Raw genomic sequence first — 12,234 nt, 5'->3', positions numbered from 1 at the left:
TTATCACTTACATTTTTCCTTGGAGTTCAGAGTTAACCCCCCTCCTCATTCCTCCTGATCTTCTGTATTTATGGTTTCTCTCCCTGTGGCTCCAGACTGAGAGCTGTTCCAGGAAATGCCTAGATCCACTTTTTTCTTTCGCTCTGAAGGGAAACTGGCCGACATTCCTCTTGGCTCTGTAAACAGAAAGTCATGGGATTGACATCTGCATATATACATGTGTAAGTGTGCACTGGAGCAGTTGCGTCATGCTTGTGGATCTGTTTCGACTCGCCAGCATTGGGAAATTCATCCAGAGGCATTGGTTAGGTGTTTTTTGTTGTTTGTTTTTTTTAACAGTCTTTCTCCTGTTTGGTAAGAATGGTGGATAGTTCGAAGGCAGGTGGTTCAGGTATTGCTGCAGATGTTGTGAATTTCCTGAAGCGGTGGGTTTACATTCCTGTTTCTGCTTTGGGATAGAGGGATTTTTCCTAAATAGGTTATTATGACCTGCAGAAATATTCATACAGCTTGAAATTTTTTTTTTGACATTTTTCACATTCCGTCCACAAACTTTAATCTTTTTCACTGAGATTTATTTGACAGACTAACATGAAGTAGTTCATAATTATGAAGAGGGAGGCAAAGAGTGCATGGTTTCTCTAATTATTTCCACAAACAAAAATATGAAAGTGTGATGTTGCTAGCATATTCGAGCTTTTCGCTAGCGAAGATCAAGCAGCATGCTGGTGACAACCTTGTCGCTAGCATGTCCAAACTTCTCGCTAGCATATCCAAGTCTGTCACCAGCATGTCTCAGTTTAACACTAACTTCGGAATATATATATAGCCTGTTGCGACAAGGAAGTAGGTATAGCTTAGTGATCAATAGTCTTAATTTTTGCACTAAAACTGAGCCATAATGAAAAGACGGTTAGGGGAAACCTCCATGAAAAGCTAAAGGCTGTAAAAGACTCGAAACCGGGGCAAAGGTTCACCTCCCAGCTGTACCGCATACCTAAATATGCAGCCAAAACTTCAACATAATTGAAGACCTGCGCCTAGAACTGTAGCCAACCGTGTCAACTCAGGGCAGCTAAAAACAAACCCAAGTAGGAACATGTTGATGTAGACGTCAGATTGTGCTGGATGTGTGTATAAGCAGCAGGCCGGCCGTGGACACAAAATCAGGAACATTGATTATCGGGGACACAGCGGCTTCATCCGCGTAGTGCTAAAAGCATTTGATCGATTGGCCTCGATAAGCCACTGCAGAAGTTAAACTTTTCAATGTAAACTGAAATGAACGGTGACAGGTTATTTTTATCAAAAGGTCAACAAAAACTGTGTATTAAAAGTGAATCCACAGTGTTCGACAGGGACGATTAGATTGTCTACTTGGCAGCTGCGAGCTACTTCTTTTGTTATCGAAGCCTCGGGCCCTTCATACTATTTTTAAAATGTCAAGTTCCACTGTTTGTAGGAGAAACACAATCAGTGAGGAGGAATCCTTAGAAACCTGGCTCTTGGTTTTAATCTGCAGTGAAGCCAGAGGTATTCTGACAGTACTGGTGAAGTTATCAACTAACCCATATATTGAAGCCATAAAATCCTCCATCAGTACTGGGCCTGCCTGAGATTATGCTTGATGGTTTATTGGCTTTGTCATCTTGTGAACTCAATAGTGTGTGTGTGTGTGTGTGTGTGTGTGTGTGTGTGTGTGTGTGTGTGTGTGTGTGTGTGTGTGTGTGTGTGTGTGTGTGTGTGTGTGTGTGTGTGTGTGTGTGTGTGTGTGTGTGTGTGTGTGTGTGTGAGAGAGAAAGAGGGAGGAGATTTCTCAATCACAGCGTGCCAAAACTCATCTGAGTGACTGTGTGTTTGTGTATTATGCTGTTGAAATGGAGCTGCAGGGCTCTGGAACTGATACAGACTGTTTCTCTTTATTTACACTGACACACATCCACACACACACACACACACACACATGCACACACAGATTCTCATGATTTGGACAGCTTCTGCTTGTCTGAAGCAAAAGCAAAATCACACTCGGTATTCGGTCTGGACATGTTGGGATTGAGAAATTCATTCCACCGCCACCATTCTTCTCTGAACGGTTTGATGATTCATGAGATTTTTAAATTTTTCCAGTTTTTATTTTTTTTGGGAGCCAGGTTTCATAGTTGTGGCTGGACCAAGATAAAGCTGTGTGTTTATGTAACAGGATTCAGTTCAGAGGTCCAGTTGGATGGTGAAGTGCCGTTTCCCTCACTGAATAAATCAGAATGAAACTTTGACCTCAATCTTTTTGTCAATCACAGTTCAGGAAGATTTGATGTCGCAAATCTTGAAGGTGCAGTATCATGTAAAAACAATTTTGCTGAGCTTTACATCATGTTGTAATACTATTCTCTCATCAAAAACATTCCTGGAGTGTTGCCTTGACTCTTTCATGCATGTTTCAGAAATCCTTTAATCTCCATGGCAACCATTCAGCTGTGCAAAACGCCTGGTTAGACCTAGCTCCGCCTTTGACAACGCAGCTCTTTCTCAGAGCAGCACTTTCCAAGCCTCAGAGCTTCTTCCTTAAAGAGCAGCCCTCGTCCACAACTCCTTCAGAAGAGCCAGCAGCAATTAGCAAACACCTGGTGGAACTGAGCATCTGATGAGCTCATTATAGGAGCTACTTCTCAGTGAAATGCTGGTAAAAATGTTGTTAAAGGGTTAACAGAGGAGCCATGTTGTGTTGACTTCCTGAAGGCGGAGTTTCTGAAAGAGCAAGAGCTTCTTAAAGAGACAGAAGCCCAATTTCAAGGTGTTAAACCAGGAAGTATTTTTTTAAGCCATTTTTGATAAATATAATTTTTACAACAACTGACTTGCCTGCATCTCCAGGCTTATTTTGTTAATAAAATTGTTCTACTGCAGCAGTTCAGCTATGGATGGTGAGTAAAAGAATCGTCCTTTTGCCCTCCAGTGTTACATGCACAAAATTTCTGTATGTGAACAATAGCATGCAACATGTCTATACTGATATTTATTAATAAATGAGCACATTCCCTTCTCCTCTGTCTAGGAAGCGTTCATGTTCTCTGCTGATATGAATGTGTGGAACATGCTGTGGTGGGAACAGACCAGCTTGTAATATAGATGTCCTGCAGTCGCGTCTGTTGACTACAGTCTGGGCTCAAACTCTGAATGGGTCTGTATGTGTGGAAGCAGGAGACCTGGGTTAATTTTAATCAGTTTTAATGATGCCCTCACATGGACTTTGTTAGCTTGGATCAGTTAGCCTCTCTGGCACCGGTTCCAGTCTGGACAGAAGGAGTATCGATTTATTTTTCTTTGCTTTTGTCACAAAGCTGTAATGTCACTCATTTCGGTTGATTTTAAATATTGCCAAAAAAAAATTATGTTATAACCTCTTGCTGCTTTACAGAGAAATAAACTGCTGGAGTCCAAATTGAATTTCATTCACTTTATTTTAGTCAAAACAGTCATTGATATTCAGTCTAAGAGTTCAGCTTGATCCAATAAAAACTGAGTCACATTCAGATTTAGGCAAACGGTAAAAAGTTCCTTCTATTCAGACTTTGACTAGGCTACAGTTGATTTTTTTTTTTTTTTTTTTTTAATCATGTATTTGTTTTTTAAGCTATTCAGAGGTGGACTCACTGGTGTCCTTTCATTGTACCGTCATGTTTTGTTGTGAAAACTCCACCATGATTGTCAGTTTTGCTCCATTTTCTTTCTTATTGTTGCATGACTGTTATGGAGACAATCAACTTGCATCGTTTTACATGTTTGAGGCCCGTGGTGGCGAACTCTTTGAGTAATTTGGGTAGGCTGACCACATCTGGGAAGGTCCACCACTGTTCTCCATGTGTAGATAATATTTCTTGTTCTGGCTCAGTGCTGTCCCAAAGCCTTACAAAAGCCTTTCCAGGTTTATGCCAGCAACTTTCTTCTTTCTTTAAGTTCTTTATAGATAACTGAGATGAAGTGGTGTTTTTTGGCCTACTTCATGTTGCTAAACAAGGTTCCATTTAAGTGATTTGTTGATTCTTCAGGTCAGATTGTGATTCAGGGTACATCTGGCTACTTCACACTGTGGTTCTACTGTAAACACTTTACTGACGTCCTGTGAATTTTCTGGCCGGAGTCCTACCGCGTTCAATTAGGCAAAATCAACCACAGAGTTAGCAATACTAAAAAATGAGCGAAAGATCTATTCCAAAGAATCTCTTCCTGTAACGCAGCCGTACAGTTAAATGTGCAGTAACAAATTTAACCCTGTTGGGGGCGATATACAACATTGACACATGGTAGGTAACAACATGGTTGGGCTTAGCGCTTTAGCTTCTGCTAAATACCGTGTTGATGTAGGACTTAAGCGATAGCTAATGTTTATGATTAGTGCTTTAGGGTTAGCGCAGCTACACTTTTAGCTAAATTTTTAAGATTACAGGCATAATGTATTGTTTTTTGAGATTTTCTTTTAGCCTACTTCATGTTGTCAGGCAGGTTCTACTTTAATGATTTGGGTCAGACAAGTAATCCGGCTTGTGTTACATTGCAGTAGTAATTTAACAAGGGAGTGCCAGGATTATATTTTCAAGTCACTTTATCTGTGTCTTCTGTGAATATTTGTTTGAGTTAAACTTTTAATTTTGACAAAAAAAGAAGGCAAAAACAAGAAAGAACAAATCCTTTTCAAACGACTTCCCTGAACTAAACTTCAAAACATACAGACCATCGCTTCAAGCACTGTTTTAGCCGTTGTGGTTCTCTGGTATCCCCACCAAAGAACTGGGAAGTTTGAGGTGGCTGTATCTTTACAGAGCAGCCAAACAGAAAATATGAAACAATAAGGTGATAAGAGGGCAGTATCTTGTTCACACACGTCTCCTCCCGCCCTCACTCCTCCCTCCCTATTTTCCCTCCACCCCTCTGTGTGCAGCATTGCCAGTCGTGGTGGCTGGGAAGAGAGGACGGAGACATGCAGCAGCCACTCAGTCACATCGTCTATTGTTTTTGACCACTGCACTGAGGGGAGAAGAAGGAATTTGCCGTGGATTTTCCTCAAACTTTCTGACTGCGAGTTCTGTACAATACTTTTCTCTCACCGTTCTGCGGTCCAGACAGTTGGCAGAGTTTCATGGACACATTTCTACGGACAAACCGTCTTGTGAGGGAGGAAGTTGAGAGGACAGTTCGCCTTGGACGACCAGCTGATTTCAAGGAGCAGCATCTCCTGAGCGGAAAGGGGAGAGAGCTCATCTGGCCTTAGGGAAGGCGCCGGACTGCAGACCAGGGGGAAGTAACCTCTCAAAAGACGAGGTGTTCTGATTTCGGGAGGATCATTTCGGACGTTGCAACCATGGCAGGGATGTACGGATGCTTCAAGGGCAGGAAGTAAGTCTGAGATTATAGTTTGTTCAATATCTTCTACTGAACCGTTTACCCGACATCTGAACTGATTCATCCAGAAAGTTCTCATTCACATCTTTGTAACTCCAGACTCAGCTTTGGAGGCAGGAATGTTGGTCAATCCTCTTACTGTGCATTACCAAAAACAGACTAGTCCTGGTCTGTAATGGGAATCTTGATTTCAGCTTTGATTAATTTGAACTCCCTGCGACTGTGGCAGATACAATGGCTTGGTATTAACCTGCATGAGTCAGAGCTGATCTGAGGAACCGATTGAATGTGTCAGGATTTTATGATTAGTCAGAGAGTTTCAGAAGCTTTTGTTGTGTTCAGCTGTCATCCGACAGAATGGGGTGAGTGTGGTTTCCTGTCAATTTTCTTGGCACAGAATCAAGTCCTGTTGCTCAACTAATGGGTTTTGCACTAAACACCAATCAGAGATTTTTTTTTAACCCTTTGGAGCTCATTTCTGCCCTGGCTGATGGAGATCCTCTGTGGGGTTGAGCGCTTTGACTAAATTTAGCGCTCCAGGCTTGGCAGTGCGTCTCAGCCGCAGAGGGTTAGCATAATGACTGCCTTTCAGTTTTCAGCCTCCACTGGAGGATCTTTTTTCGTAGCAAAGTTAGTAGATGTGGTGGCGGTGGCCACAGATGTCCTCTTCCACCGTCTTTGTCTTCATTCCTGCCGGGACGGGGCAACAATGCGTGACTTTTTGTGGCTCGCGCAGCAGCGTCGGCTCAGACGAACATTTTTACTTGTGTGGCACTCAGAAAGTGAAAACCGTGGCTCGGTGGCAGAGTTGCAGTTGGAAAAAGTTGTAGGTTTGGCAACCTTTGACGTTTAATCCCAAGTTGCTCTTGTGAGTGCAAACGGGTCAATGCATCTGTAAAGTAAAGTAAGCCTGGCACCATAAGGAATTAATCAATTAATCGTGTGATAAATTATACTGAGCTCAATCATTTAGATTCTGATGATGAATAATTTTTGAAGGACAATTTGGTTCACAGACATTGTAATTTTGTTTATGGTTTCTGTTGAAAGTGGTTTAAATTTCTTTATTCATTGTTTTTGGTTGTTGTGTTGTATCTTGGTTATTTTAATTATCTTCCTGTTCCAACCCTAAGTTTTCTTTTGAAAATTAAAGTTTATTGGTTTTTGAGATGGTGAAAGTCTGCCACTATACCATTATTGTTATAATTCTTGACAATGGTCTCAAAAACAACAATATTGTCGTTTGTCGCGATAATTACTGGGACAATTTATCGTCCAGCGAAATTTGTTATGGTGGCGGGCGTAGTGCAAAGCGTTTGAAGAGGTTTTATTCAAATGTTCTTAGTAACTCGTAACCTTCAAAATGCATTTAAATCAAACTTCTGTATTTGAAGAGACTTTATTCAATACTTGCCACAAATGTACCTTTGGATTAAACAAAAATTCAGCATCCTGATATCAACTATGTTCTCAAATAATAAACAATATGAACCATATGTTTTGCTCGCATTTCTATTTAAAACAATTGTTTTTTTCTTTTCTAAAATTTTTTGGCGGCCCGTATTGATAAACGAAGTCTCTTTGTGAAGCGCATTTCAACAACAAGGCAGTTAAAAGTGTTTTACATCATAAACAGAGGAACACCAAAAGCATCACCAAAAGCAAACATTACAGGCATCCAAGAATCTCTCCTTCTGCACCGATTCATAAAGGAAACAATTATGTGAGTAGATAGTGTTTTAGTTACAATCATTGATATATCAATAAATACCAATAAATGCAAAAATACAATGAAAATGTGCAGTTTAGAGATACAAATCACTTCTTTACGTGACTATTGTCCTGAAGCAGTGAATTTCAAATGGGAGTGTTTTTAAAAGTTATTTGTGTTAGTGGGGTTATAATTGCTGTGACACGGTCACAGTCACAGTTCCCCAAAAAATAAGCAATAAATAATTCTCATCTCCACTTTTATCGTTATCGTATTAGTACTGCAAAATATCATGATAAAACCTTGAGTCCATATTGCCCACTCCTACGATCCGATCTTTATTTTGACGATAACTCTGATTAGCATTGCAGGTTAACATTTTTCTATATTTTACTTTTAAAGGGTCATAAATATAGTAATATATTTAACGTTCAGTAGTACCAGAGAGCATCACTGTTGCTGTAATGATCATTTTGTTTCAGCAGCCGCTCTGCATGAATAACAAACCGGGTAAGTTGCTGAACGAGCCACAGATTGCCACAGTATCATATCGAATAATCATATTTGGAGAGAAAGTTTCCAATAACCATGTGGATATGTATGCATAAATATTTTGTTTTCAGCATGCCTGGCATGAAGGAGTTTACCAACTGATTAAAAACTGCAACTAAATTCCCGGAGCGGCGTTTAAGTCAGGCTTGATGCAGTTTGCCTTGTTACGAAATCTCTGTTCTTAATTTCTTAGTGCGTCTCCCTGTGCTTCTGCTCGAAGGCTTGTTACGCAAGCGGAGCAGAGGCCTGTCTGGACGGCAGGAACGGTGCTGCAGCCGCAGATGAATGCGTTCTGTCCACAGAGACTGATGGAGGTGTTTTTGTCTGGAGTCCATGTAGGGCTTGTTGCTAAGAGCGGAGCTCGGTTCAGTCAGACGTTCCAGGGGAGGGAGGAACCGCCGAGCTTCACAGGACCGGCTCTGAGCTGCCACCAAAACTCAGGAGTGAAACATAAAATAAATACCATCAGCTGTAAAAAAAAAAAAAAAATATGAGCCTGATTGACTCTCCTGAACAGTTTATTAACCCCTTAACAGCCAGGAGGAAGCGTTGGCCTACATGTTTTAAGAGTGACAGTTAAAGGGTTTTAAAAAAACCAACATGAATTTATTTGAAACGGGACAAAATCTATCAATTTGTTCAGTATTATTGTGTAACAAATGTTGTGGGAGTAGCTCAGAAATCCATTACAGCAACAGTAAAGTTAACCAAGGTTTTAAAAACGACATTTTCTATCATAACATTCCTGCAGTTTGATTTCCTGAGTCAGCTGGCTGAAACAAGGCTAAATTAACTTCTCTATCACTAGCAGAGCTTTCCAGACTATTTGTCAGTGCTTCAAAGTAACATTTTAGTGACCATGCCAGGAAATATTAGGCCCATTGCAGATGGGGGGGAAGGGAAAGATGAGTAGATTTCTGGCATGACATTCAGCAATTTTGACATTAATATCAGAAATTTTCAAGAAAAAACGAGAACATTTCTGAGTTTGAAAAGTCGAAAACTTTCTAGAAAAAAACCTGACATTTTAGATTAATCTAAAAGAATATTCAAGAAAAAAAAAACAGAGATTTATGCGTTTCAAAAGTATAAAATGTTCAACTTTTGAACAGCTGTTGTCCAGGCTTCATTGCTGTCTATAGAGCCAAAGTATAGATAATATTGATACGATAATAATTAAATATTAATAATTAAAACTTATCATATTCTGTGCGGTAACCAAAATTAAGAAAAACTGTCTTTATCCTGTGCTTATGCTTATGTTTTTATGCATCAGAATTAAAAAGTATAATATTAATATGTAGCTGTGACAACACTCTCTTTAGCATATATTACATATTTCACATATATTTATCTTTTTCTGGTTTTATGTAAAAGCAATTAATTTATGTTATGCATTTATATTTTAGTATTAATACTGTTACTTTGACACAGTGAGATTCTGAAACCGGCTAAGGCCTGTATTTTTGTACAGAATCAGGTGCAAATAATGTACTATAATAATAATATTGTGTTACTTTACAATGAGTGGTCTTGTTCCAAAGAGTCCACTAAATTAAATCCAATGTTTCTATTTTAACAACTGAAAAAAAAAAAAAAAAACCCAGTCCGTTCCCCGTTTTCATGTGGTTTGTTTCTACCAACATCCTTCACTTAGGAGCCGCTGAGGTACCGACTGTTTAGTATTTTGGGGCAAAAGTTCAAACTCAAAGCTCGATTTTCCTCTCCATTTTACCCGACAGGCGAGGCCGCCGTGTCTTTCTCAGAGTTCTGACCTCCAACATGTCACGCTCGAACACAAATCATTTGAATTTTCCTCCTCTTCTTTCACTTTCTTTTACAACTTGGCATAAAAGAGAAGATTTTCCTAAATGATCCTGAACTGAACTGTGATCGACCCGCCAGCAGAACTGGTTTAGATTGTTTTGATGGGTTACCAGGATCCAGAATGATGCGGTCGGGAATTCTGGCCTCAGAAGCTGAACGCTTTATTCTGGCTTATCTGAGATTTATCTCAGTTGATGTTCAGAAACACGGTCTCTGCACACGTTAGCTGCCTGCAACGATTCCAAGATCTGATTTAACTTCTGACTTCTGGGCTTTAAAGACTGATCAAAAAGTGTGTTTCATTCATTAATTACATAAAGAGTGACACGTTTCATGGTATTTCTGTCAATTTTGATGATTTTTATCTTTATGACAAAATGAAAACCCAAAATTAATTATATGGTCTGGCATTCCTCAGACATCAAACGTCATCTCGTTAGCTTAGGCCTGACCAATAAATCAATAAAAATGTATATTGCTATAGACGTATGATCGATATGGATAGATAATAATTTCACTGAACTCAGATTCAGAACCACACAGCATTCTGGGTGACGTAGGCCGTGGCAGACCGATCACAATAACAGATGCTTGCTGGGTGATCAATTTTCCCAGAAGTTATTGCAATAAACGATAATATTGTTGCTTTGAGACCATTTTCAAGAAATAATGCATAATAATGCACAAACACATTCTCAAAGACCAATACACTTTAAATTCTAGTTAATATTTAACACTGAAACTGGAACAAACATAAGACGCACTGGAGTCATAGTTGCATTTATTTAGGAATTTTAGGACTGGATAAATGACAATATATCGCGATGGATACGTGACAAATGGATATTAAAGATAATACTTAACATAGAATATTCAGCTTTCAATATATAGAGTTTTCACTTGACTTTACAGATAAATTTAGCCCCGTGTATCATTAATAATTTCATATTTCAAGGGTGTTGAGGAAATACCAAAATCCTAAACATGTTCCTCGTTAGTAATGCACAGCTGGAGAAACACTAGTTTGAAAAAAACAGAACTTATGAAAAACGAGGCAGAAAATCGAGGTGGAGATCCAGAGGTATTAGCTTGGAGCCGTTATCGCTCCACATTCTTCATATAGTTTAATGTCCTTCTACGGCCGTCTGGTTCACATTGAGGATCAGAGACAGGTTTGGGAAAACTTCTGGAAACGCTATTAAAGGAACAGATGCCTACTTTTTAACGTTCAATGTTTTCATAAAAGACATTCAGAGATGTTTGGAAGAAAATGACACATTCACCATCCGAAAAGACTCTGGAAATGAACTGGATTAAAGGACAGTTATTACTTTACTATCAGAGTACTGCAGTATCTGTAGCATTGGTGCTGTTTATTCACCAGATTAAACAGCACCAACTGTTTATTCACCAGATTATTCTTTAATGGATAATTAAGTCATTTTTTTAATCTGTAAAATTGACAAATATCTCTGTGAATGCAGAACCTTTGATGGGTGTTCCTTGTTAGTTTCTACTTTGAGGTATTCCACAACTTCTGTTCTGAAGGAAGCAAAGAATGTTATCATTGCAGCAAGTTTTCTTTTTAGTATGTTTGAACTTTTTTTTTTTTTTTTTTTAGTTTGCCATTCTGGAACATCTACAGCAGGTTTGTGTAACTCCAGTCTTCTGGAGTCTTTAAACATGTGGATGCCTCCCTGTTCCAGCACACCTGGATTAAATGAATGAGTAACGACCTTTGTAAAGCTTAATGACTTCCTAAAGAGGTAAAATCCGTCTGCTGATGAAGGGACGCGCTCAAAAGTTGCAGGACTGGAGTTGCAGACCCAGATCTACAATCAATAGTGCTATACTCCTTGATATGCTTAGACATCTCAGCCATCGTCTCTTACTCTGTGGGCGTCACAAGCAATGATAAGACAGCCAACTGGAAGGATAATGCACATCGCTGCAGTGCAAAGAGTAATATTAATATTGCATAGTGATATGACTCAGTCTAACATGACTACTACAGTTCTAAGTACTGTTCAAAGATGAATCAACACTGACTACTTCCTGGGTGTATCACAGTAAATGTCCATACTCTGGAAGAGACTCCGCTGCTAGGAGGCTATGAATCTCTAATAGATTGATGCAAGCCAAGCCAGGTATTCATTGACTGCATGTGGAATCCACGACAAGACCGTAGTAGTTGGCGATCTGCAAATCAATAGTCCCATGGTCACACTTTGAGGTCCAGACCTTTCTATAAACTGTGGCAGAAGAGTGCATGCAGCGTCAACTGGACAGCAGAGAACAAATGTGCCAAGAGAATTTGGATAAACCGGCTAGCCAAGGGTACATCTGCAAGACGACATCATCGGAGTGTTGACCACTCATCGCCCGCCCACGTTCCTCTCAGGTAGTCAGGAACAGACTTTCTAATGGAGATGGACCCAACTTGACTAGAACCAAGCCAGACATTAACAGGCTAGAGTGAGACTCAACAATGGAGAAGGGGCTGTAGTGACTGACACTTGAAAAATGACAGAGAGTAGTGGAGACATCGTGATGACTGAAATTAAAATCAAATATTGAGTGAAGGTTTTCCTAATGTCTCATTGATATTCTTTGAGTCAACCAGTCAGTTAAAAGATTCAAAGTCAAGAGTTAGATTCAGGTCTTAATAGATACCACATAAGATGATGAATGATTGGAGATGGATGGTTCTGGAGCCGGGCAGGAGAAATGGCCTTATGGTCTCC

At 39.7% G+C, this 12,234-nt stretch overlaps 1 protein-coding gene across 3 annotated transcripts in view; it reads left to right on the top strand.

Moving 5' to 3' along the window:
- LOC106928926 (uncharacterized) overlaps nt 1-12,234 on the top strand; it is a 49,733-nt gene that overhangs the window by 7,993 nt on the left and 29,506 nt on the right. The window contains exon 1 of one of the 3 annotated variants that reach the window (XM_015005533.2): nt 4,940-5,394. The exons of the other annotated variants lie outside the window; for them this stretch is intronic. Within the exon in view, the coding sequence (XP_014861019.2) occupies nt 5,360-5,394 (35 nt within the window). The 5' untranslated portion in view covers nt 4,940-5,359. Of the gene's footprint in view, nt 1-4,939; nt 5,395-12,234 lie in introns of those variants that run through there. 3 annotated transcript variants of the gene reach the window in all.

Source organism: Poecilia mexicana, unplaced genomic scaffold, assembly GCF_051168715.1.
Source record: "Poecilia mexicana isolate PSO_F unplaced genomic scaffold, ASM5116871v1 scaffold_10, whole genome shotgun sequence".
Lineage (NCBI taxonomy): Eukaryota > Metazoa > Chordata > Actinopteri > Cyprinodontiformes > Poeciliidae > Poecilia > Poecilia mexicana.
This window is presented reverse-complemented; position numbering and strand designations above follow the sequence as displayed.